Source organism: Phyllostomus discolor, chromosome 8 (genome assembly GCF_004126475.2).
Source record: "Phyllostomus discolor isolate MPI-MPIP mPhyDis1 chromosome 8, mPhyDis1.pri.v3, whole genome shotgun sequence".
Lineage (NCBI taxonomy): Eukaryota > Metazoa > Chordata > Mammalia > Chiroptera > Phyllostomidae > Phyllostomus > Phyllostomus discolor.
In genome coordinates, this window is record NC_040910.2 from 96,809,617 (window position 1) to 96,837,017 (window position 27,401).

The 27,401-nt window shown below is 47.5% G+C and overlaps 1 protein-coding gene across 2 annotated transcripts; it reads right to left on the reverse strand.

Annotated features, from left to right (window-relative positions):
• Positions 1–206: 206 nt before the first annotated feature.
• On the reverse strand, positions 207–25,597 carry SCPEP1 (serine carboxypeptidase 1). Of its 2 annotated transcripts, XR_004904896.1 has the most exons (14): positions 25,460–25,597; positions 22,511–22,659; positions 19,923–20,012; positions 17,533–17,688; positions 17,117–17,191; positions 13,898–13,970; positions 10,239–10,276; positions 9,679–9,807; positions 8,999–9,092; positions 7,991–8,104; positions 5,153–5,290; positions 3,011–3,174; positions 657–784; positions 207–592 (listed from the first exon to the last, which is right to left on the reverse strand). XR_004904896.1 is itself a non-coding variant. In XM_028520471.2 (13 exons), the coding sequence occupies exons 1-13, from the start codon at positions 25,524–25,526 to the stop codon at positions 722–724; spliced, it is 1,350 nt and encodes a 449-aa protein (XP_028376272.1). In that variant the 5' UTR covers positions 25,527–25,597; the 3' UTR covers positions 207–721. The 2 variants fall into 2 exon arrangements, 1 of the variants encoding a protein (XP_028376272.1); XM_028520471.2 differs by having other exon boundaries at positions 207–784.
• Positions 25,598–27,401: the final 1,804 nt, after the last annotated feature.

Here is a 27,401-nt window from a genome sequence, read left to right on the forward strand (position 1 = left end):
GAATCCTTTGACTGAACAATTATGCATTTAGGAATTTACTTTAAGAAAATAATGAGGATGTGTATAAATCTGTAACTACCAGGGTGGATCACCAGAGGACCACTTATAATAGCAACAAACTAAAAACTGCTTACCGGAAACAACTGGGCACTTGGTTCACAAATCATGGCACATTCATACAATGGAATTCTCAGCAGCCATTTAACAATGTTATAAAAGAACATTTATTGACATGAAAAGGTGTTGATAGTGTGATGTGTGAAGGAGGCAGTAAAATGATGATTCAATTTCTGTAAAAAAATGTATTTATAGCAAAAAAAATATACTGCTAAGGACTTATACTGCAGCGGTAGCAAGTGCACATCCCAGGGAAGAGAGTGTATAGGTGTTTATTTTGTTCTTTGTTTGCCGATGTCTGCCCCCCCACTTTTAATATAAATCACATAAGTTGCTTTTATAACAAGAAAAATGTAATGTAATTCAACACCTTCATTCTGATGAAAACAAATCCATTTTAAAAGGTCCCAGGCTTTTGCAGAAGCAGAAGTGATTTCGAAGTTGCCACACAGGCAGTGAGTCTGTTCTCGGCGGAAGCCGGCGGGGACCTGCACGGTGATAGCCCAAGTCAGGTCTGCGGGGGGAACGGGCTTCCTGCAGCTTCGGTGAGCTCCCTCGGCTCCCCAGCCCCAAGGCCGAGCAGCTCCCTCCAGCCCAGGGCATCCTATTCTTGCCCAGTCACCAGCTTCATCATCTTCAGAGCCATGTCCCCTTGGTCGGAAGGAACCTAGAACCAAGCAGGAACCAAGTTAGCGCTCCCAGTTCTGTTCCTGGGGCTGGGTTCGGGGTGGCATCCTGAGACCCAAAAGAGTGCCCACTCTGTGTCAGCAACCTGAGAGGACAGATGCCCCTGGGCGCATCCCTTAAAGAGACAGTCATTTCTGTGAAACGTCCACTGTGCCGGACAAAAGCTCTCCTGGGCCCCAACCCTGTTGCGTGGCAGAAGCCGAGAGCCTGCACTTAAGAAAGGACTTTCTCCACGTGGGGCTGACCTGCTGATCTGTTTACAAGGCCTTTGAGGATGTGCTAGAGCCCAGCCTGTTCTAGGAAGACAGAAGACTCCAAACACTTTACAGCAGGGGTCCTCAGCCCTCAGGCCTTGGACCACACTGGTCTGCGGCCTGTTAGGAACCAGGCCAGGGGCTAAGCTCACCTGAACTCCGCCTCCTGGTACCCACCACCACCCTGTCTCCCTTGAAACCGGTCCCTGGTCCCAAAAAGATGGGGGACCACTGTTTCACAGGATTCTTTGTGGAGGAAGCCTTGGAGACCGGGAGTGGAGTAAAGAAACAGCCCAAGAGGGAAGCTAAGGGCAAAACTGTAAAGCACACAAACCAGCAAACGAGACCCTTTGTGTGGGTGACATCCCTATTTTTATGTTGTGTTCAACTTTGTTTCATTTCTCGCTTAGAGTTTCTGAATAATTCCTGTGGAAAAAAACAAACAAACAAACTTCCCTCACGCCACCAAAAGGGGGAGGGGCAGCGGTCCCAGCTTCTCTTCCACGAAAGACTGGGTCAGCGAGTGAAGGACGCCAAGCCCTGAAACCCCATGACTCCGCGCTTCTCCGCGGCACACCGCCCACGGTCCTGATGCTCCTACCAAGGCCTCCCAGGAATGGTGGGGTTACCAGAATGGCATTTAACCAGCTGAAGGGGAAGTGGTCGGGGTGTGATTTCAGAACAGTCTCCAAGAGCTATTTTAAGGCTGCCCCCAACCGATCTCTTGTTCCTTCTGTGACAAACCAAGAAGAAATGGGTCTGAACTCCAGTTCACAGGGAGTGACCAAGCATGTGGCCAGCTCCTCCCTCCTTCCCTTCCCACGTGATTTCTTGTGTAAGTGCTGAGCTCTGAGACATGTGTGCTCAACTCTGAAGGTGCTCAGACACTGAGAGCTATTAACAAAATGCCCTCTTTGCCCTGTCTTGCTGCTTCCATTCTCTCTTCATTCCTCTTTCTGGTTTCTTTAAAAAAATTTTTTTAAAATTTATTTTTAGAGATGGGAAAAGGAGGGAGAAAGAGAGGGCAAGCGAGACACATGGATGTTTGAGAGAAACTGATTGGTTTCCACTTGCAAGGCCCCAGCTGGCTGGGGACACCGCTGGCACCTTGGCAGGGGTGGGTGTGCTTGCGCACACGTGCGTGGCGGCAGAGGATTCAGCCCTCCACCATCTCATCTCCTTCAGCCACTCAGCCAGCTCACAGCGTGAGGGAAAAGAGAGGGCTCAGGCCCAGGCTGGTGTGGCTCAGGGGACTGAGCACCAGACTGTGAACCAAAGGGTCACTGGCTCCATTCTCAGTCTAGGGCACATGCCTGGGTTGTAGGCCAGGTCCCCAGCTGGTGGTGTGCGAGAGACAACACATAGATGTTTCTCTCACACACCCATGGTTCTCTCCCTCTCGTTCTTCCTTCCTTCCCTTCTCTCTAAACATAAACAAATAAAACTTGTTTAAAAGAAGGGCTCATTCTGCAAATGCAGGAGTGTGAGAGCCTCCCTGCCCATTCCAAACCGGAATTCTGGATCCCCCTGGAGCCAATGCTGCTCAAGGACACTCCTGCAGCATGTGCCGAGCACTGGCCTCTCGGCTTTGCCAAGCACCAAGCACCACACTCTGGTCTTCGCTCCCTGAAAACATCATGGAAAGAGACTCCCCCCACCTCCCCCAGGGCAATGCGTTCCTTCAGGACAGTTAAGAAAGAAGTAACAGTAAATTCATTTAAACTACAGAGTACAGAACAGAGAGCCCAGCTTAACTCTCTCAGTTAGACAATTTCTAGACTCAAAGGAATGAAGCGCTAATGGCAGAATTTTGTAAGAGGCCTCGAAACACTCCCACTCCCAAAGCGCTTCTCGTTAGACCACCCCGGGCGGTGCGCCCACTGTAACCCATGGCCTGCGGCTTCCCTCTGAGGACAACTCAGAGTCTGGAGCAAAAGTAGACTCCCTCTCACCATGTGTCCAGCTTTGAGAATCCAGTAGAAAGCCAGGTTCTTGTAGCTCTTGACGAAAGCCGCTGTTTGAGAAGACTGAGGGTCTCTGTACAGGGGCTGCCACTTCAGCTGAGTGAATTTGGGCAGGTCTGCCCACTTGAGTTTCCGCACCCAGGCCTCCTGACCTGGCGAGAGACACAGAGAAGGGCCCGGCGTTAACTGCTGGGTGGAGCAGAAAAAAAAATGTAGGTCCTAGAACGTGGCTTTTCCCAAAGTACATGATGTGCACAAAAATTCACCCTTGTACAATTCAAATCAAAACCACAATGAGACACCACCTCACACCTGTTAGAATGGCTATCATCAACAAGGCAGGGAATCGCAAGTGTTGGAGAGGATGTGGAGAAAAAGGAAATCTCATCCACTGCTCAAGGGAAGGTCAACTGGGGCAGCCGCTATGGAAACCAGCATGGCGGTTCCTCAAAAATTAAGGATAGGGTTACCATGTGACCCAGCAAAACCCCTCTTCTGGGTATCTACACCTGAAAAATTTGAAAACATTTGTTCTTAAGGATATACGACCCCTATGTGCATTGCAGCATTATCCTTGGTGGCCAAGACATGCCAACAGTGGGAACGTCCTTTGACAGATGACTGGATAAAGGAGTGGGACATATGGATGAGGCACTACTGCCCAGCCTTAAGAAAAGATGAAGTACTGTCAACTGTGACAGGGATGGGTCTGGAGAACATCATACTAAGCAAAGTCAGTCAGACAGAAAAAGTGAAGGACCACATGGTTTCACTCGTATGTGGGACATAAAACTAACAGCAGCAAATAAACAAAAACTCAGACACAGCAGTGTGGTGGCTGCCAGAGGGAAAAGCGGGTGGGGAGAGGTGGAAAAGGATCAACGGGGTCAAATATACGGTAGTGAAAGGAGGCTTAATGTTAGCTGGTGAACACAGTGCAACGTATAGATGGTGTTACAGAATTGTACACTTGAAACCTATATAATCTTATTAACCAATGTCATCCCAATAAATGTTGTAAATTTTTTTTTAAAAACGCAATAGATCCCTGGCTGGTGTGGCTCAGTGGACTGAGCGCTGGCCTACAAACTGAAAGGTTGCTGGTTTGATTCCTGGTCAGGGCACGTGCCTGGGTTGTAGGCCAGATCCCCAGTTAGGAGAGTACGAGAGGCTACCAATTGATGTTTCTCTCCCTCTCTGAAAATAAATAAATAAAAATCAAGCAAGCAAGCAAGAAAGTAAGAAAGAAAGCAAGAAAGAAAGGGAGAAAGAAAGAACCCCACCCTTGTAAAAACGCAAATTTTAATTCAGTAGGTCTGGGTGGGGCCTGAGATCCTGCACTTTTAGTGCGCTCCTCGTGATCCCCAGACTGACGGAGACACACCTGAGAGCTGGGAAGCCCGGCTTGTTTTAGCTGTTAGCTCTCCTACTGCCGCATGCTCTGTAGAAGGAAATCGGGGACCTCTGGCGGGGACAGGGCTGTCAGAGGGCTGAGGTCTCAGGGTTAGGAGATGGAAATGCCGGTTACCCAAATAGTGAGTAGAACACAGAACTTTTCCATGTTGTCCTTAGTGCCCTGGGCGAACAGGTCACAAAGGCCTGCTGACTTTGAAGAACACGTCATACCCGCCAGACCATGTGCCTTGACCGCCTGCTGGTTCTGAGAACCTGCTTCTGTGCTTCTACGTGGCCCTACCGAACCCAGAAGGGGGCATGTGGAGACAGCCAGTGTGACAGGGACTCCCCCAAGACCACTTCCCCTGGGTTCCCAGGTTTAGAGTCGTTAGGGTTTAGTCTTAATTCACCCTGCATGATTTTCCCTCAATTCAATAGTCCATCTGTCCAAAGGTCAGAAAAATATCTTCCGTTTCATTTTTGTGGTGGGGGTAGGTGCTGTTCTCTTCTTATACTTAAGGGCCTCAAAAACTGGATGGGCCTCTGAGGGGTCACAGCTGCAGGCAGCTCCACTGTTTTCCAAGAGTCAAGGTCAGGGGTAGATGGATATACCAGCAAATGTTATATCCAAGCATTTCAATGTCACCAGCCCCAAGGAGGACACATCCAAGACCAGTTCCCTTCCAGCTCAACCCATGACACCACCTCCACATGCCACCAAGAGTGGGTCCCTACCCATGGTGTCCACGATGAGATCCAGCTGTCCGTTATACACGGTCACGTTGACCCCAGCTTCCAGCAACTCATCCACGATGCTGATGGCGGGCTTCATGAAGTCCCCTTCCATGTTCAGGAAGACGCTCTCAGCCTGGCCTACGTGTGAGGAAGCAGAAAGAAGTAGCAGCTTGCAATCTGCCAGAATGAGAGCCCCATTCAGCCCAGAGCCTCCTGGGCTCTGGCACCCACACGTAAGCCCTGGGCAGCACCTAACATGGTCTGAAAGACAGACACCTCACCAGCAGGGGCCAACCGGCCTGGATTCCCTGGGCCCTGCATTGGGCACGCAGAAGGGAGGCACGAACAGCACACGTGCTCTATTCACTCAAGTGCAGTGAGGACAGCAACGGCATTTTTAATGAGCAACTGAAGTCTAGAGAAGGCCAATGCCCAAGGAAAACGGGGAGGCTCCACAATAGTCATCAGGGCCCTGGCCAGGTGCTTTGGTTGGTTGTTGCATCATCCTGTGCTCCAAGAGGTTTCGGGTTCGATTCCCAGTCAAGACACATGCCTGGGTTGTGGATTCAATCCCTGGATGGGGCACATGCGGGAGGCAACTGATCGAAGTTTCTCTCTCACATCAATAAACATAGCGTTGGGTGAGGACAAAAAAAGTAAATACCCCGTATTTTGCTGTGTATAATGCGTACTCTTTTGCCCAAATTTTTGAGGGAAAAATAAGGATGCATGTTATACATGGGTAGTACTAATTCCTTAATGTACATAAACATTTTTAATTCTTTTATTTATGTTTATGTGTTAAAAGTGTAACTCTAGAAAGCAATGATATCTGTATGCAAAATAATACCTTGGAGTACAATAATTGGTTTTGTTTCTAAATATAAACAAATAAATAATTGAATTAAAAAATTAAAGTGAAAGATTTTTCTTCCCAAAAGTCTGGGTCAAAAACATGGGTGAGCATACATGGCAAAATACGGTAAATAAAATAAAATACTCATTAGGCTGGTCCTGCCAGGGAACAACCTATACTCGGGCTGACCTTAGTCTTCCTCCTTTCCCGGGTACCACTAGGGCCAAGTGGTAAGTTCTGAACAAGGGGGGCTACCCAAAGCAATGCAGAGCTAGCCCTCAGGAAAGCTACACGGAGGCCCAGGCAAGACCCGGTGACCACATGGAAGACTAGCCCCAGGCGACAGGAGACGGCCAGTTCAGCATTCCCACTGGACTCCTGACCGCTGCCACCACCACCACACTGCACAATGATGACAGTAGCAGGCACACTTATTTTTATTTGCCAGTCACTAAACTAAGTACATACTTTATAAGCAACACCCCATTTCCTCTTCATCGCTACCCTGGGAGGTAAGGTCTCTTAAGTCTCTTGCACAGTCGTTAATGCAAATGAGGCTCAGAGAAGCTAAGAAACACGTCCAGGTCGAAACAGCTGATCGACAGAGAGCTGGGATAGGAACGCAGGCCTGGCTGACGCTGAAGCACACAGGCTGAACCACCACCAGAACGCAAGACACTTGGCGTATCGGCCAGGAATACTTGGTTCTTTCCACTCCGTACACAGACATATCTGGGACCAAAGGGAGTTTTCAATGAGGCATCATCTGAGAACAAAAGGAGTCACCTGGCCCATCTAGCCACACTGGGCAGGGAGGGAGGGCCCCTGTCACCAGGGACGCTGCCCCTGGAAAGCACACCACAAAGACAAAACACAGGAGTTCAGCTGAAAACCCGAGCTCCAGCAGGCCTGGCCTCCTGGGACTGCTCACACCTCTCTCCTCTCGGCGCCGTGACAGGTCCCCGCAGTGGTCCCCACCCCTTGCAGCTCCGACACCACGCTCTTTTTATTTGACCTAATTAACTGTTTTCTTCATTTCTAGAAAACTCTAAGGAGCAAGGAGGAAATGAAGACACCAGGTCCAGGAGGAGTCTTCTGCTGACTGTGGGCTCAGAGGACGGCCCGTGTCCCCCAAGGAAGCCAAGGCCCAAGTCAAGTCTTAGCCTCTCAGCAGCCGACAAGGGGCCACCCTAGAAAACCTCTGAGCATGACTCTGGGGTGTCTCAGACACAAACAAAACCCTCTTCAGCCTGGAGTGTTTCCCCTCCAGGAGCCTGGGCATTCCGCTTGCTCCCAGCCTTTCCATAGGATTAAACAGGAACTTAGCTAAGATTTCTACCTGGCCTAGTCTCTGGGGACCCCAATAGTTCCTCACTATGTCCTCCGGGCCAGAATGCAGCAAACACCTGAGCTCCACAGAGGGCTGCTCGAATCTGTCCAAAAGGACCTCTGTCTGGAAGTCACACCTGTGGCCAATTGTGGCCTTGGGCATGGCTTTCCTATTTTTTTATTTTTATTTTTTAAATTTAGAGACAGGAAGGAAGAGAGAGAAACATCAATTCATCGTTCCACTTATTCATGAATTCACTGGTTGATTCCTGTATGTGCCCCGACCAGGGATCAAACGCACAACCTTGGTGTATCAGGATGACACTAACCAACCGGGCAACCCAGCCAGGGTCGGGCATGGCCTTTCTAGACCTCCACTTGCTATTACGGAAAACTTCAAACTGACAGAAAAGTCAAGGGAAGAGTGTGACGATCCCACACACCCACACCTGGCTCCCACAATGATCGACTCCTAACCAACCACTTTATTTCTCTCCCAACCAACCCCTTCCTTGGAACCAAATCTGACCCCTAGCTGACGTTAATCACCGCTGAGGAAACCCGTTCTACAGACGAAGGCCTCTGAATTTGCACCGTTCTTCTCGCCTCCCTTCAACTCTACGGGTGGCACTGCGTTAGGGCACGGCGGTTACCTCCCCAGGAGCAGTCCTCAGGAATGATTTTGAGCTTCGCTCTGATGGGGCCATTCATGAGCTGACTCAAGTTGTCCTGGTTCAGGTGTCTCACGTGGCGCTGGTAGAGATGAACTGAAACAAACTGGTACACAGTGAGTCAAAGGAGTGTGGGTGACACCACGGGGATGTCTTTTCCAAGCTGCCAGGGATGTGGGGGTGAGAGGGGGGCTTTCAGCTGCAAAATGAAAAGCGTCACCCTGATTCACCCCGGACGGAGGAAGAAAGCCAGAACCACGGAGACAGTGGAGAGGATTTATTAGTGATGACTGCTGCACTTTTAAAGCACTTTGGGGCCGTGGACACTGTCCAGCACGGCCAAAAGGAATCAGCTGAAAAGCGGACTCTGGAGGCCTCCTGCAGCCTTTACACGCACGCCTCTCACAGAGGGGAGATGCCAGCACCTGGCAGGCACCCACAGCGAAGCTGGAACGGCTGAAAGACAGCTCGAGCCAGCCTACAGGAGGACCGCCGTTGCGGCTCAGTGAGCAGACGCTGGTCTGCAAACTTCAAAGCCAGATGTTCAAAAACTACCTACTGCACGATGCCATTTCTGTGAGAGGCCCTGGAAAGGCAAGTCTGGACGAACAGAAAGCAAGGGCTGCCTGGGGCCGAATCAACTGTGGACAGCCACGAGAGATCTTTCTGGGAAATGCTCGAGAACTGGATTGTGGTGGTGGTTGCACAAGTCTGTGAATGTACTAAAAACCACGAAGAGACACTTGAAATGGGTAGATTCTACGGTACGTAAATTATACATCAATAAAACTTCTCAGTCCGGTGACAGACAGTGACTAGACTTGCTGTGGTAAGCACTTTCTAAGGTACACAAATGTTGAGTCACTGTGCTGTACGCCTCTATAGTACTGTATGTCAAGTATAATTTAAAATAAATAAAATAAGGCTTTTATAAGGAAACTGGTTTCCTCTTGCACAGAAGATGAGACAGCAAAGTCAAGGTTCACTCACCTAGGTGGCTCTGGGTGAATTCGAGGCTTGACTTCATTGCAGACATGGGAGCACTTTTGGTTAAGATGTTATAGAAGTTCACTCCATCTGTGTTCTGAAATAGAAGTTCACATGGCTGTTTGTTTTCTTTATTTCTCCATTATCAATGTTGCAAAACCAGAAAAGCACCTGGCCATCCATCTTATTCAAGGACAGCTTTGTCTTTGCAAATTTGCTCGGAACTGGAAAGAAATGCATCTTGGCAGGCTCAGCCAGCCCAGCCTCCTCGGGGTAGGGAGCAGCTCACGAGTGGAGCTCAGACGCTGCAGGAGAAGTCATGAGCCTGTGTGTTCATTTACAGGGAGAAGAGCTGCAGAGGGCCCCGCACCCTCGAGTCTGCAGCCAGTGCATTCTTCCCTCTGACTCATTGGGGTCAGAAGGCTGCTTGCCAGGGACCCGCTCACTCACCTCTGCAAGCCGTATTGTTTCTCACAGAACCCATGCATTCAGTCAAGGAACAAGCAAGTCTTGCAAGGCCTGGGTGGCTTTCTGACCCTGTCACTGCTCATATAGGTCAGATTATCACTTAGTGTGATCTCTGGGGAGTCTCAGGGTAGACTCCAGTCCTGGCAAGACCAACCAGGGGCCCTACACCCATGGGCAAAACCCCCTGGGCTGCCCCAGAACGTGTACCCTTTTACCTGTTCAACGACCATTTCTGCTTGTCCCCACAGTTGGGTGGCTTCTTTGTAGAGTCCCTTATTTACGGCATCCAGGACCTGCTCTGCAACCTGAGACACTTCTGCCAGACCTTGGTCATCCAGAAGAGACTGCAATGCAAATCAAGAACACGCATCTGGCTTTGCTAGAGTTAGGGACGGGAACAGAACGAGTGGGAAGGAGAAAGGGGAGTTCCTAGACGAAAGCGTCTGTCACAAGACACGTCTTTATTATGGAAGAGATACAGCAAAATGTTAACTTAGTCTAGATGGTGGTACATGGATATTCACAGTGATCTTTCAATTTTTCTGCACAGTTGAACATTTTTACAATAAAAAGTTGGGGGGACTTAAAAAATTGTGTTTCTTGTACCTGGATAAATGGGATAACTGTGCTGATGTTTCTTTAAATTTGCCCCCAAGGGGCAGTGTCACCCACACAGGTGCACTCAGCTAGCTTGGTCCTTCCTGAGGACAGAGCCAGAAGAGGGCTGCTGGGCTGAGACAACAGAGGGTGCAGAGGCGAGGCCCCCACTACTTACCATGCTGTACAGGTAAGGTCCCCAAGAGAGCACCGAATCTAAAGGAAACCACACAGGCACAAAATAAGTCCCTCCTGGTTCCGTCCCTCCAAGGGAAAACCTAAGCGGTCTCTCTCCCAAAGCAGAAAGAGCCAGAAGCAAGAAACCCTGTGGCTTTACATCCAAAGGCTCTGTCATGCCCCAGGGCCCGTGCAGGCGAGGAGCTGATGTCTCCTTAGCTGGAGGGTGGCACGAGGGTGTACCCTGGAGTCTACCCTGAGACTCCCCGTGACGCCCGTGCTGACTCAGGGCTAATGGCACATGAACCTGGCCCAGCGGGTGAGTCACGGCCAGGGATGGCATCCCCACAGACAGGCTGTGTTTATGCAGCGGGGGCTCGTCCCCGCAGACCGAGAGGCTTTTTGACTGCTGACAATACTTCCCCCGCCCTCATGCTTCTGCTCTGCTTCCTGCCTGCTCCTCCAATCTGGGGACACTAGCTTCTGCCAAGTTGCTAATTAAGGAAGAAGACTAATGATTTCATAATTCGAGTGTCTGTGGTTACACTACCAATCAGTTCATTTCCAATCCACAAATATACTGAGAATTTACAAAGGGTCTGAAGCTGGTAAGGAACTTTATAAGACAGAAATATGAGTAAGACTCAAAGAGAGCAGTGGGGCTGGCTTTTGGCAAGTTCACTACCACCGAGACGCTAGGTTACAGATGTGCCAGCCAACCCAGTATCGAGGATCCCAAGTCGTGAAGTACCTTTAAATATGCCCCTCCTTTGCTTGAAAGCCTTCCAGGGTAACCTAAGGCCAAACCTCTCAAAGTATCTATGTTTCAGATAACTTCAGTTCTACAGAATTTTAATCTATGTATTAAAAGAAAAAAATTCCTCCGTGAAGTATCTTTGGGGTTATGCAAAATGTAACACATTCCTTTACTGCAGGCCTTCTCAGAGCCTTTGGTGTGCCGACCAAGGAGGTACAGCCTGTGGTTAACACTTCCAGGACGCAGGTGACCACAGAGCCCTTTGCACAGCAACGCACTGGACTGGCATTCCTAAGCGCTCCCTGAGACATGCGGGCGCACCCGGCTGCACCCACCTACCCACTGCCCTCTCCAGCCGACCTTTAGGTCAGAGTCTTAGTTTCTGGAAACACAAAACTGTCTGAAAGTCTCCACTGCAACCCACTCCCTGCTTGCCCTAGACCAGGAATGACAAACTTTTTCTCTAAAGGGACAGAGAGTCAATATTCTTGACTTTGCAGGTCTCTGTCACAACTACTCAACGTTGTTGTGGCAGCCTCCAAACAATATGTAAATCAATGGGTGTGACGGTCCTAATAAAAACTTATTTACCAAAGCAGGGGCAAGGCCGACATGACTTGTAGGTCATGGTTTGTTGACCTCTGACGTGGGCCTGAGATGTCCACTTAAATTTTCTGCAGTGACAGAAATGTTCTATGTCTGTGTGGTCCAACAAGAGTCATAGACCCGTGTGACTACTAGGCACTTGAAATGTGGATAGTGCAATTGAAAGACTGAAAATTTTATTGTGCCCTGGCTGGTGTGGGTCAATGGACTGAGTGCTGGCCTGAGGCGAATTGGAAGGTCAATGGTTCGATTCCCAGCCAGGGCAGATGCCTGGGTTGTGGGCCCGGTCCCCAGTGGGGGGCATGCGAGAGGCAACCAACTGATAGATACATCGATGTTTCTCTCCCTCTTTCTCTTCCTACCTTTCCCTCTCTCTAAAAATAAATAAATAAAATCTTTCTTAAAATGTTACATGAGTAACTTAAAGTCTTATAAAATCAACTGGACTTTATAAAAAATTTTTAAAAAATTTATTGTATTTTAACAAATTGAAATAGTCACAAATAGTTCTATGGTTACTATGTTGATCTACGCAGACCTTCTGGAGGACATGGAAACGTGTTTATAGCTTTCCTAGCACCCAACTACCTAGCAAGCAATTAATAATTGTTCATAAAATTAATAGTGCCTCCCCTCCAAAAGGGAGTACTTCTGGGATGCAGAGGTGATACAAAGTGGATCTGGAAGGAGGGAGTAAGATCTAGACAAAAAAATTAGTAAGGGGAGGCGGGTCATGACAAGGTGGAGGAGATTTTGGACAAGACGAACAGCACCTGTGAAGCCGTGAGGTCACACTTCCTGGTCTTCTGGAGGCCGGGCAGCGCAGTGGTTACATGCATGAATTCCAGTGGCTGCTGCCCGGATTCGAGTCCTGGCTTTAGCTGTGTGACTCTAGAAAAACTGCTTAACCTCTCAGAGTTAAGCCATCTCCCAAATCAGGATAATAATAGCACCTCTCCCATGGAGGTGTTGTAAGGATTAAATGAAGTTAGCACATGCAAAGTGCTTCCTGTAGTTCTGAAACTGTGATGAGACCCCAGGAGGAAGCGCGTGGGGTGGGGGGCCAGCGCGGGAATTCTGAATGAGGCACCTGTCAAGAAACCTGCCGGACCCTCCTGCCTCCAATCAAGGCACCCACAGCTTCCTGATGTCCTAGGAGGTCCACCCAGGAAGGACGAACAGGAGGCAGCCCTTTTTTCAAAGATGACTCAGAGTCTTAGTTATGCCATTATTCTCTGAGATGCCAAGAATGAGGGCAAGAAATAACCATGCAAGTAGCACCAGCATATCCTGAATCCACTGGGGACATGGCTCTGTAATCACATATACTCCCAGGTCACAACCACCCCAATCCAGAGACAGAGCACGGACAGCCTAGAAAGTTCCCTCATGTCCTGTTCCAGCTTATTTCCCCCCTCCCCCCGGCAAGCAACTCTCTTCTGATTTCTAACTTTACAGTTTGTTTTGCCTGTGAAGTCTCAGCTTTTGCTAGGTAAGAACAGTAGTTCTCAACCAGGGGTAGTTTTGTCCCCCCGGGGACGACTGGCAATGTCTGGAAATATTTTGGGTTGTCATGCTGACGTGAAAACACTGGCATCTAAGGGCAGAGATGCTGCTAACACCCTACAAGGCACAGCACAGCACCCCACAACAAGGAAATCAGGTGACTCAAAATGTCAGCAAGGCTGAGATTTTGCATCCTGTGTTAACAGTTAACTACTAAGATGGCTGCTGCCAGTGTCTCAAGTCACACCCCGGATGTCTGCAACGTAAACAACTTGTATCTGCACTCCCAACAAGGATGCCGATGCTCGGGTTATGAAACCGTGAACCTGAGTGGCAGGGCCTGATGGTGACCTTGTCTCATCATTGACATTAGCAACAGATGGGAATTTCGCCCCGAATGCTCATGCTAACACCCCGTGGGGGGAGGGGACAAATGACAAACAGGCCTGGGTTTGAACCCTGGCCAGGCTGTTCGTTCTGCATGCCAGAGGCAACGTCCACCACCTCTCAGAGCCTTTAGAATGTCTTTCACTGTGAAACTTGATTCTTTTGTTCTGAGAATCCAATGAAGAGAATTCGGTTCAGTCCCCAGCAGCCCACAGTAGGTGCAGTGTAAATGAGTTTTCATCCCCAAATTTCTTGGATGGCCCTGGGCACACACATTCAGTGTTAACGTCTCCAAGGACCCAGAAAATTCCGCTGCCTTGTCCTTTGACCTGGACACCACAGCCCGAAGTCCCAGGGAAGGCCGGGGAAAGGAAGGAAAGGAATGTCTAAAAGTCGGCACTCACCAACAGGGGAGATCCAGGAGTCACCCAAAGCAACCCCAGAAAAGTTGCACTTGATGGTCCCTTCCTGAATGGCCTGAAAGAGGAGGAGCCGAGAAATATCCTTGACAAGGGGACTCACAGGAGGCAGCCCGGTCTTTACACTGCCTTCACAAGCGCCCACACTTCTGCCCACCCACCCCAGACTCCGCCGGTCTCCAAAGACCTCAGACGCCCACTGGAGAACAAGAGTAAGTCCCTTTTCTGACACCATGTACAAGATGGGTGGGAACTGCTGAGTTTCCCTCTACTCTTTTCACAAGGGTGTTGGCAGGGCGTGTGTGGGGTCTGGTGCAGCCCCTGTGCTTTAGGAGGGGCACGGCCACCCCTCTGCCCCGAGGTCTGGTATCCCACAAGGTGCCCAGTGGGCTCCCTGGGACCCTCCTCACTGGGCAGGCTACAGTCACTGAGGGGCTGGGAGGCCCCTCGGGAGGCCCTCGAGGGTGGGACGATGACTTCGGCGTAGGACCTCACGCTCTTCTGCCCATCTTTTTTCATTTAACGGTAATGCAGTAGCAAAAAATTGGAAACAATCTGAATGTCATAGGATCGGCTACATGAATTATGGCCATTTCCATGGTACATGATGCAACTTAAAAAAAAAATGAGGAGGCTCTTTATGAACTGATAGGAAAAGATCTCCAAGGTATATTGTTCAACTGAAGAGAGACATAGAATAGTGTGTACCATATACTATCATTTGTATAAAAATGGGAAAATAGAAAATAACGTGAATTGGCTTTTACAGGCATGACATACTTCTGGGAAGACATGGAAGAAACTAATAACGGGTCACCTTAGGGGAGGGGGACAGTGGCGAGAGAAAGCATTATTATAATACGCCTTTCATATTTTTGGAATTTTGAATCATGTGACCTTACAAGCTATTCAGGGACCTAAAATAAGAAAATGCCCTGGCTGGTATGGCTCAGTGGATTCAGCCCTGGCCTATGAACCGAAAGGTCACTGGTTCAATTCCCAGTCAGGGCACATGCCTGGGTTGTGGCCTAGGTTCCCAGTTGGGGGCATGTAAGAGGCAACCCAATTGAGGTCGATGTTTCTCTCCCTCTCATTCTTCCCCCTTCCTCCCTCTAAAAATAAAGAAATAAAATCTTTAAAAATAATAGTAAAAAATAAGTAACACCATGAAGATGTTCCCTGACAAATCCATAAAATGGGACATTTATGCAAGTTTAGTAGTCGGTTCTCCACCAAGTCAGGATCACAGAAAAGGGACTGTGATAGGCAAAAACACACTTCAGGGACATCACAGCCAGGGCTGCAAACAAACTGGCCACAAAGTGCATGTTGGGACCACCGAAGAGGCCTGAATACTTGAGATGAAAATTTTATAAAATGGAAAGATGAGGACGAGTGACTGAAGAAAGCAGGCTGCAGACATTATGTATAATATGCTTTGTATTGGCTAACACATGATTGATTCATGAGAGTGAAGAAAAAGACTTCAAGGCTATATACACTAAGGTGGTAACAGTGGAGAACTCCATGTGGGAAGAAGGCGAAATTTAACTGCTGTTTTCTAATTTTCTGTGACACACATATACTGCTTTTGATTAAAGGTTCATTTTTAAAAATAACGAATTAAAAGTAAAACTCATACAAGCTCACTGTAAAAAAGAGAATTTAAACACAGGGCCTTGGCTGGGTAGCTCAGTTGGTTAGAGCATCATCCAGATACACCAAGGTTTCGGGTTTGATCCCTGGTCAGAGCACATGCAAGAATTAACCACTGAATGCATAAACAAGTGGAACAACAAATGGATGTTTCTCTTTCTCTCTCTTCTCTCTCTCTGTCTCTCTAAAATCAATAAATAAAATTTTTTAAAATTTTAAACACAGCAAGACACTTCGGCCCCACTTCCAACCTCACATCCGCTAGTGAACCAGAGTGAACATGCTATGTATCCTTCTAAACACCCCTTTCTTTGCTTTCACAGGCGCATATATGTAGCATATATGTGCACACACACGCACGTATATAGACAAAGCTATCCTTTCCTTTTTCCCTTCAGGACTATCCGTCTTTGTGAAGGCTGCAGAGTGTTCCGTCCTGGACAGACACACCTGTTTTGTTTAAGGGGTCCTCTACAAACAGCCATGCGTGTGTTTCGACTTTGGCCTCACAAGCAGTGCTGTCCAAAACCTCCTCTGACACACACACACACACGTCAGTAGTTCCACAGAACAAATTCCTGGAAGCGAAATGACTGGGTCAAAGGCCACATACATTTTAAAAGTTAACAGCCTCTGCCAAACTGCCTTTTTAAAATGATTTACCGATTTTCATACTCACTGAATAGGCGTGAGAGCATTTACCAAAACTGGGTGTTACCAATCTTTTAAATATTTTCAAGTCTCATAGGTTTGGCTTACTAAAACATTTTGAGCATTTTTTCATATGTCCACAGGCTATTTGCATTTCCTCTATAAATTGCTTGTCTGTATTTTTCATCAAATTTCTAGAAAGTTATTGTCCTTTTTAAGTGGATTTACTGATTCAAATACTTTTTCTCTTAACATTACTTACAGAACTCTGAGAAGGTTTAAACTTGTGTGTGGTCTAAATAAGTCAAACTTATCCTTTTTGGCTTCTGGGTGCTTCATCTCAGGAAGGAAAGGTTTCCTACCCAAGACTGTAAAACTTTTCTCCTATAGTTTCAAGTTCTTTTACAGTTCAGATGTTAATCTACCTAGAATTGATGTTTTATGCAAGGCAGGAATTCAACTTCACTATTTTCCAAAGTGACAGCCGTTTAGTGACCATTCTACCGGTTCCCCAGTGATGTGGAATGCCATCTCATCTATACACAATCACATGGAATTATGACACATACGTGTTCTGAGTACCCATATACATATACACATGTCAACGTAAGTATACACTAAATCTGTCCCTAGATTCTTCACCCCGTTACATCCCACCTACTTGTCTGTTGCCAAGCCAGCAGCACCACGCAGTTTACACGCTGTAGCTTCACAGCCTGTTTGGTGTCTGGTGGGGCAGCCTTCACTGTTCTTCTTGAAACCTTCCCCGGCTACTCTCACAGACTTGCTGTGCGTGCAACGTCCCACTCAAAGTCCATTGAGTACCAAGTGAGCACGAACAGTAACACACTCAGCTTCCGTCTGGAACCAGAACAACACCGTCATCTTCCTCCTTACCTTATGCAGTTCCAGAGCAATGCCGGCGGCCATTTTCCCTCCGTAGGACTCCGAGAAAATGTAGAACGGAACCGTCTAGCAAGACAAGAAATTTACAGAGAACTAAGCATCCTGCACACCTTTTCATTCACGCAAATCCATTTCGAATTTCTATGGCATGTCACGGCCAGACAAATCTGCTTCTCACTGTCTTTCTCCCTCCCTATGTCTGAGTATTCCGTCTGATTAGAGTCTGTCTCCAGGGTCATTCCTTCAAGCTGAAGACCCTCTTCAGTGATGACTGAGACAAAACCCCACAACCCAGTCTGGGGTATAAAAAGGCAATCGGCTGGGCCCTGAGCTCTTGGGGAAGTTTATTCCGGCAGATGCAGTGTTACTACTGTTAACCTCTTTGCTGGTCCCGAGGCTTTGCTTACCTGGAACTCCGGGCGGCAGTTGAAGAAGGACTCCAGGAGAACCATCATGTCTGATGCCACCGTGGCGAGGTCTCTGGCATACGTGCCGTCCTTCTTCACATAACTGAACCCAGTGCCCACGGGGTTGTCCACAAACAGGAGACTGGCAGACTGGAGCTACATGCCACAGGGGGAAGTCAAATGTCACAGTCAGGCAGTCGGTCACCAACTACCTTTTCATCATCTTGTATCAGTGCAACAAAAACCACACGTGCACGGATGTCGGTGTGCTTACGGTTCCCTTGTTAAAAGGGACTTGAGAAAACAAGGGGCAGGGACACAGACTACTTTGGCCAAGAAAAGGAAAGGCAAGAAGGAAAGATGAACATATTCTTGGGGATCAGAGCATCTCAGCTGTCACTTTTCACACAGCACAAACGTCCTCAATGTAATGTATTAGTGCAGGTGGAGCCATGCAGTGAGTCGGAGCAACAGGGGGCAGGACAGCCAAGGTCTGACTACAACACATCAGTTTTCTTCAAGACAAATCCAGTTCCCACACTGGCCTGCCTTCCCTGTGGACCATGAGAACAGAACTTACTCTAACGCCTTCTCCAAAGAGGCTCAGAGTTACAGAATTTTCCATCTGGAAGGATCCTTAGTGACAACACAGTCCAGCCATGTCCTTTACTGATGAGGAATGAAAACCCAGAAAGTGCCCAGGACTAGTTCAAGGTCACAAACTGGGACAGGCAGTGGCAGCATCAGGACCACGACCCAGGTCTCCTCACTCCTCATTCAGGCTCTCTGCCCCAGTCATGTTACCCTCTTAGTTCTGAGAGGCTTGGGGACAAGCCAGTGAGGCACCCTGCTACTGCAAGTGGAAGCGATATGTCAGCTGGAAGTGAGTGCAGGATGCTCCAGGCAGAGGGAACAGCATGTGCAAAGACCCTAAGGCAAGAGTAAGTAAAAGGAAGACCAGTGTAGAGACAAACAAGAGGATCAAAGGACTCTGGGGTCATGCAGAAGAGGTGATCCTGCGGTGAGTCTTAAAGAACAGTAGGTGTGAACATGGTGAGCTAGGCTGTGAATGGGTGGCCACAGGAATGGTGTCCAGGCCAAGGAAGCGGCCTGTGCAGAAGCCTGAAGGTACAGTGTGTGTGGACAGATGTTGGGAGAGGTGGCTGGAGGTAAGCAGAAGCTAGCCCACACCCAGGAATCTGGACCTGGTCTTGGGGGTAACTGAAAGATGGTAAACTGAGAAATTATTTGCACTGGAGAATTCCACTCAAGAACATGTGGACAATGGACAGAGAGCAGGGGAGCACCACTAGCAGGAATGGATGGAGAATATTAACAACATCTGGGCATCAAACACAGTGCTACCACATCACCCAACAATTCCATTATTAGGTATATACCCCGAAACTGAGCACAGGGGCTCACACGCATGTCTGAGCTCCAGAGCTCCCTGCACTGATATTCACAATAACCAAAAGGGAACAGTCCAAGCTTCCATCAACAGGCGGGTGGATGCACAAACTATGCTCCTTCCCTGGAAGGAAATATCACTCAGTCTTAAAAAGGAAGGTACCTGGCTGAACCCTGTAAATACTAAGCTAAGTGAAAGAAACCAGACACCAAAGGCCACATGTTGTGGGATTCCAGTCTTATTAAATGCCTAAAATAGGCAAATCTATGGAGACAGAGGGTAGATTGGTGGTTGCCTGAGAAGGGATTGGAGGGGTATGAGGTTTTTTTTGGGGGGGAGGGTGGAGGACAAAGAAAATGTTCTGAGATGGATTGTGATAATGTTTACAAAACCCTAAATATACTATAAGCCATTAAACTGTACACTTTAAATGGGGACTTGTGTAGTATGTGAATCATATATTTTGAAGAATTCATGCTCAGGTGCAAGTGAGCAGGACAGTGGACCCCAGCAGAGGCTGGATGTGGGAGGTTGTGGGGAAGGAGGGTAAGACAGCCAGGGAGCGGGGGTGGGGCGCTGACCGAGAGGGCCCGGGGAGGACGTGCCGCTGGGGGTGAAGAGATGGAGTGGAGATGGAGATCAGAGAGACCTCAAAAGGGCAGAGAATAAGGGGCTGGAAGTCCTGGAGAAATCAAGAGGCAAGGGTGGAGGGGAGGACAGAGGGGAAAGGATGGGGACACCATGGCCAGAGGGTGGGACGCGGAGTCAGATCGCAGACTCGGTCAACATGCGGGTGATGACAAGGTCCCGGGTGTCTGCTAGAGGAGGGTTCTGTGGACAGGTGGAGAAGAAGGTGACTAGAGTCAGGAGAGAAAGGGGGGCGGGCAGTACTGCTGAATGTGACCCCGTTCAGCATGGGGTGGGCCTGGAGGGGCTGAGCCTCAGAGAGCAGCTTCAGCGGGGGCCACCCTCACCGTACCCAGGTAGTTTTTCGTGGTTTGAGAGTACTGTCAAGGGGCCCGATTTCTTCAAAGTTTCCAAATCCAGTGCTGGATCCGCCCGGACCACCCTGTGGAAGAGGGAAGAAACAAAAGTTAATCCCTAGAACATGTGAATTAAATCTTAGTCATCACCATGATGACCACACTGGCTATGAACGATTCATGATTTGGTGGTGGCTGTGTCAACCCAGCACAAAGGCACAACCGACCTGGTCAACCAGGGGCTTCTGCGCTTACAGAGCCCCCTGCTAATGGCTGAGGTCTTTCTCAAAGGAACAGACCTGGGCCAAGAGCCCCCAGAGGGAACATTCCTACCTCTGATTCTCCAAACTGGAATCCTGGCCTGCCATGGACCTTCAGTCTATCTCGTCCAGCTCCTCCCTCGAAGACAAGCAATAAGGCCCAGGGGCGGGGCATGGCAATTAGGGGCCCTACCAGGACTAGACCCAGGGACCTGTGACTGTCCACCTTGGAATAAAAGAGCACTCCCATTCCCACACCCTGCTTTTGCCACGCCACTGTGCCACCGGGAGACGCCCACCCCACCCCCAGCCAAAGGCAATGAGAAGCTCACACTGCGGGATACTTCTCTTCCATGCAAAGACGTCCTACTACAAAATCGGTGTCTAGAACTTTGGCAGGGGGTGCCGTCAAGGCCAGGGGCAACCCAGTGACTCTGAAATATGGTAAGTGTGTCCTCCGCCATGCTGAGATGGCTTGAAAGTGCAGCTAAAAGAGCTCACTGCTGCAATCAGACGACGTGACCTGGGTTCCCAAAGACGTGCCTGGGGAAGTCAGTGTGGGTTTCCTCAGTGGGCTGCTAAAATACAACAGGTCTCCTTTTAATCTAAATGAGTAATTATTTCTTCCTTAGTCATAATCTTTTTTTCTTCTTTTTGGGGCCTCTCAGGAAATGAAGAGCTGGTTAGTTGGTTAGTTAGCCAGCTAATAACCCTCCAATAGCGTCTCAGCTCTGAAGGTTAACCTAACCTTGGTCACACACCAGAATATGAACCACGCAGAGAAATCAGGTACCTGTCTGAAGGGGGACCACTGCCACTCAGCTTTGGGACAGAGCATGCAGGCCCCATGTAGCTACATCTCCTGATTTTGGGGAATGTTGGCAAGTTACTCAGATAAAACAATGACCCTGCTCTGCAATCAACCACAAGAAAGGTTTGCAACGTCTACACATGGGTTTTCAACTTATTTTCTTGAAAACCCAGGAAGTGCCGGAAGGCAGCTTATGACCAAGGGGAGGTTGAATGCGTGGAACTCGGCAGGAATGCCATCTGGCCCTCGGCACTTCTACTTTTGCTCCTATGTAAGCTTTCACTTGAGGGTGAAAAAATTCTGCTAGTTAATGAAAAGTTAAAGCAAAATCACCTAGATGAGAAGGTCAAAGCTCAGAAAAGGGAAATGTCTCATTATGGCTCTCAGGGGCAGGAAGGGCTCGAGTACCCAGGACCCCAGATTGACAGGCCTGGGTTTGTCCACTGCAGGGCTCTCCCTGACAACCTGCTGCCGGGGTGGACAGAGGTTCCCGGGGCTACACATACGGGTTCTTCTTTTGTGGCACTTTCAGATCTGTACCCTTGGCGGAGCCTCAGCTCCAGCTCATCAAGGGAGCTGCTCTGATAATCCTGAGAGAGAAAGTCCCCTTCTGGCAAATCGCTCACCTTCACTCCATCCTGCCAGACAGGCCGCATGGACCCAAGGTGCTGGGAGGCTGCTGATGATTACCGACATTTTCACAGGAAGTGACATTTGCATCCCACGCAAATGAGGACCTGGGTGCCCTATTTACTGGTGAGCAACCTGGAGCCCCAACTGAGTCAGGCCTACAGTTTCCAGAGGCTGAAGCAAGACCATGCACCTCAATCCCTCCCTAGAGATTGGTCTTCTAGGTGGGCGTGGACCACCTCTGCGCAGATATTTCAGGAATGCAAGGAAGAAAATCCTCTGCCTGCCCCCAAATACCTCGTAACCAGTCCCATGCCTTCATCCCACCATCAGAGCTCACGATTAGAACGCAAACACATGAAAGGAGGAGAAGGCCCCACATCTAATACTAAAATACAAAAGGCTGAGTCCTTTCAAAAGATCAGTTTTCTGAGGGGCGAGAAGTTAGGGCCTGGGGGAGGATTGGGAGAAGAGGAAGAGGAGGGGCCAGCCAGTGGCTGACTCATTCCATTATATTGTGAAAATAAGCCAGGGTACCTTGGTCTTTGCTGTGGAACCATTCACAGCACTTCCCATTGGTATACAGTCAAACTTGTCTTTGGAAGCTTCTGGTAAAGGTTCCTACCACTGATTGGGCTCATTCCACAAACAAGCAAACCGGTAAAAGGCTAGAACCCCTCATTCTCTGATTTGCCCTTAGTCTACCACTGTCTCTGCCTGCCTCAGCAGAATGCCGGACCCCCACACCTAGAAGACCCCCACCGGCTGCTGGATCAGATCAGTCCCTCACCACTCGCTGAGCTGTGAGCCTTTAGGAGTAATTAATGTGGTAAGTGGGGGAATCTCAGCCTCAAACCTGGCAAAGAAGTGAAGCCACTTTTACCTGAAGCCACATGACCAGGGGCAGTTCTGAGAAGTTCTTGCAGGGGCTGGTGGCATAATAGAGCCACCAGAACATGTGGGCATCCTTCCGGACAGTCACATAATCCCACACTTCTTTGCCCTCGTCTGCAGGCAGGTCGAAAATGGTTCCTGAAACAGAAGCACAGGTTTGATTTTCCTGAAGGATGTCTAATGTCTGGATAAATTCCACGTCCAATACAGGTGGCCATGCCAGGCCAGAGATGATTTGGTTTATATTTTAGCCAACTGACTCATTCCATTATATTGTGAAAATAAGGAAAAACCCTCAGTTATGAAAACAAACCAACCAAACTTAATAGGAGGATGGAGTTTTCTACTTTTCCCTCTATACCCTCTGCAATATTTGTATTTTTAAAAATAAGCATAAAACACTTTTGTAATTGTTTTTTTTTTTTTTAAAGAAATTTAGCCCTGGCTGGTGTGGCTCAGTGGATTGAGTGCCAGCCTGCGAACCAAAGGGTCACTGGTTTGATTCCCAGTCAGGGCACATGTCTGGGTTGCAGGCCAGGTCCCCAGTGAGGGGTGTGTGAGTGGCAACCACACATTGATGTTTCTCTCCCTTTCTCCTTCCCTTCCCTTCTCTAAAAATACGTAAATAAAATGAAAAAAAAAGAGAGATATACATTTTTGGGAAAGAGGAAAATCTCAAAATGCAACATGCTGGTTTTTATATCTTATTTAATATATGATTAAAGAAACAGCACAAATTAGTGGGCTAAGATGATTCACTATATTATCCTGGGGCAACCGTTAACTTTTTTGAAGGAAAAAAATAAAATTGCAGGTCCTCTCTTAACAAAATAAACCAATATAGGTTTGAAGTGAATCAAGTATTTCAATTTTATTTATTTAAAAATTTTTTATATATTTCTTGATTTTAGAGAGAGACAGGGAGAGAGGGACGGTGGGAGAGAGAGAAACACTGATTTGTTGTCTCACTTATTTGTACATTCACTGGTTGCTTCTTGCATGGGCCCTGACTAGGGATGGAACCCACAACTCTGGTGTACCAGGACGATACTCTAACCAACTGAACTACCTGACCAGAGCAAGTATCTCAACTTTAAATTTCAAATACTAAAAATAATATGAAAATATAGTAAAATGCTTTTTTCTGACCTTTGGATGGGGAAATGATGATAAAGAAATCGTTTATAAACAGAAGAGAGACTATTAAGGAAAGTATCAACAGAGTTGAAGATAAAAACTTGTTACATTTCTGTATGACAAAATTCCTGTACATCTAAAGTAAAATGAAAAGGCAAACAACAAAGAAAGATCTGCAACAAATATGAAAATGGCTAATTTTCCTCACTCATGTAGATCAATTTTAAAAACAGAAGACCCTCATAGTTAAACGGATAAAGCCCACGAGGAAATAACTTATGAAAGCGGAATATGAATGTCTGATAAGTATGTGAAAGAATGGTTAATGTTACTAATATTAGAAGACATGAAAATTAAGGCAATAATGAGGTCACTAAAATCTTCGCTTATCTGATAAACAAAAAAATGATGGCACTTGCTCAGTGTCCACCAGGAGACAGGAGACTGGCCCAAGTGCAGTCACCCCAGGTGACTACTGTCAGCAGGTGTAACTTTTAGCGAGGGCAATTTGGCAAAAAAAATGCACCAAAAGCTGTGTGTTTGTGTCCTTTAATCCTACAACTCCAATTTCCTTAATTAACTTCTCTAACACCAAAATATGTATCAGAAAAGAGTATGTTAAATACATTTCCTATGTGACCTTTGCTAACACCTTTCAGGATATAGTACTTTTTTTTTTTTTAACACCACTCTGGGGCAAAAGGGCTGGTGTTAAAAGGTGGCTTAGGAATTACCCTCAGCGCCTGGAGTTTTCTGCCTTTTACTTCCTCCTTTCTTGAATTTCAAGCCTCTGCAGCAAGTAAAAGAACCAAAAACTGGTCTCAAGAGGACAACACAGTAGACGAGGAGACTATGCTCTTTGTGAATGATAAGGCTGCAGAGCAAGAAAACCAAAGGTGGCTTAAGGAGAAAAAGAGAACTGCTAGAATTTAAATGTGGCTCTAAGAGTCTATATGCAAGTAACCCAAGAGTACAGTGTCCTTGAAAATGACAGATGAGGCTCTGGTCCCTTTTGACCTAACCCCTGGCACTCCTCGCTTCCCTGGCCATGACCACTGTTCAAGTTTCGGGGCAACACACTGGACAACACTTCCCAAACACAAACTGAAGGGCGGACGGTCCCCACTTTACAAAAGGGGAAAAACAACTATTAAGCAACCTGCTTAAGATCACAAGGCAAGTTCGTGACCACTTCGAATTTTCAGTTGATTCAGAACAGGAAACATTTTGCTGGAAAAAGACGACTGAAGATCAATTTACAAGTCACTCTTTAGACACGAATTTGTTTTTGCCAAAAAAAAGCCTCGGTGCGGGGAGAATTATAGTGCATGTTCTGATCAGGTAGAGGGAAAAAGGCCTTCTCTCAATGAAACGTCCCATTCGCGGTAGGATTTTCAGGGTCTTCGGGCGTCAATTTAAAATATAAAGGCCTCCTAACCCCACTGAGCAGCCAATGACGGCAGCAAAACGGAGGTAGGTAGGTGGCCTGAAGACCGCGGAAACCTCATTGATCTGCAGTTTCTCCAAATCATACATATGCACAACTGCTTCTGCCTAGGTGTAGAAGAAGCACCCTTCTACCCAAGGAAGAAGGGAGCATCAGACCACCCAGAGCTAAAAAAAAGGGTAGAAAAAAGCACTTTCACTTAAAAAGCAAAAGACCAACAAAAAACCCAGTGAGGTTCAAAAGCACAAGAGAAAAGATATTTCCTTTAAATAGCACAAACGCACTAACACTCTCAGCCCTGGAGAGAGAAGGTGGCATCGGTCACTGACACATACATCTTTCGCCCGAACCTACCTGTACTGAGGCCCAAAAGCAGCAGCAGGAGCACCGACACAAGACAGAACCGCGGCTCCGGCTCCATGACGAATGCCGTGCCGCAGCATCAGCAACAGGCTGGAGCCAGTGCCTTACCACGTGACTGCAGCAGGCGGAGCCCGGACTGGACCGGGGTAGGGGGCGGGGCCTGGGAGGCCGGGGGCGGGATGGGGGCGGGGCCTGGGAGGCCTGGGGCGGGATGGGGGCGGGGCCTGCGCGGTGAGGCCACTGGCAATGCCCGAGTCTCCCTCTGTGGACCGGGTCAGCCAAGACCCCTGCAACGGCTGGGAGGAGAAAGAGGGTGGCTCTGCCTGCCCCATGTTGTCCTTCGCCGTTTTGGGGACAGAATAGAGAGGAAGAGACGTTTAATGCATTGACTTAAGTTGTGTGGCAGGACTGAGACACTACAGAGAAACAACTGGGAGGACAGTCCCTCCTGCCCATCTCTTCCTTCCCCAACGAAAGGCCTGGCATTTCAAAAACTCCTGCGTCTGCCCTAAATCAGATGAAGCCTGGAGCAACCAGCTGGTCCTTGAAAACTGTGGAGTTCCACTTTCGAGATTTTTAAAAAGTGTTTTTCTTATAAAGTTATGTATATTATGGACATTTTGGAAATTTGAGGAAAATGTTAGATCCTACATACCATTGTTTATATTTGGCATATTTTTTCACTGGCCTTCTACTTCATCTTTTTGAATACAAAAATACAAATTTTTGTAGTTCTTTTTCCCCTTGCTAATCTGTCATCAGCATTATTCTGTGTTGTTAACACTATCTTCACAAGTTATTTATTTTATTTCTTGAGATCATATAAGATTTTAATATAGTGTATTCCGTTCAAAATTAACAGATATTTTCCATCGTTTCTCTGAAATATGCAACATTGCGTTTTCTTATATAATATTGTAAGTTACAGTGTGAAGGCTGCTAACCCTTAGGCACTGTTGACCTGGCTTTAGGTGAAGGTATACCTTTTGAACTGCTTAAATTAAATATCAAAACAAAACGATCTGTTTTGGTTGGGAACAATAGGAGTCCAAAAAGATATTAGATTCCTGGAGCTTCAGGTTGAAGAAAGAGCTGAGATGCTGTTTATCACGTACTTTTTCATCCAAGTTGCTTCTGTTTGAAGAACTAAGAAAACACTACATTTCATAATGTGTCCTTTGTGAGAATTTTTTTTATTATTATTTATTTTATTTATTTTTTAATGTATTTTATTGATTATGCTATTACAGTTGTCCCATTTCCCCCTTCACTCCCCTCCACCTTGTACTCCCTCTCCCACCCACATTCCCCCCTTTAGTTCATGTCCATGTGTCATACTTATGAGTTCTTTAGCTTCTACATTTCCCATAATATTCTTGCTCTCCCCCTATCTATTTTCAACCTACATTCTATGCTACTTATTCTCTATACCTTTTCCCCCTCTCTCCTCCTCCCACCCCCCTGCTGCTAACCCTCCATGTGCCCTCCATTTCTGTGGTTCTGTTCCTGTTCTAGTTGTTTACTTAGTTTCTTTTGGTTTTGCTTTAGGTGTGGTTGTTGATAATTGTGAGTTTGCTGTCCTTTTACTATACATGTCTTTTCTTTATCTTCTTTTCTTAGATAAGTCCCTTTAGCATTTCATAAAATAAGGGCTTGGTGATGATGAACTCCTTTAACTTGACCTTATCTGAGAAGCACTTTATCTGCCCTTCCATTCTAAATGAGAGCTTTGCTGGATAGAGCAATCTGGGATGTAGGTCCTTGTCTTTCATGACTTGGAATATTTCTTTCCAGCCCCTTCTTGCCTGTAAGGTCTCTTTGGAGAAATCAGCTGAGAGTCTGATGGGAACTCCTTTGTAGGTTACTGTCCCCTTATCTCTTGCTGCTTCTAGGATTCTCTCCTTCGTTTTTACCTTGGCTAATGTAATGATGA

Coding starts and splice junctions, on each gene's coding strand:
- SCPEP1 (XM_028520471.2), bottom strand. CDS start 25,526: ATGGAGCCGGAGCCGCGGTTCTGTCTTGTGTCGGTGCTCCTGCTGCTG. Junction 3,175..5,152: donor TCTCATCGTGGACACCATGG/GTAGGGACCCAC, acceptor GTCTCTCGCCAG/GTCAGGAGGCCTGGGTGCGG. Junction 785..3,010: donor TTCTCAAAGCTGGACACATG/GTGAGAGGGAGT, acceptor GCTTGGTTCTAG/GTTCCTTCCGACCAAGGGGA.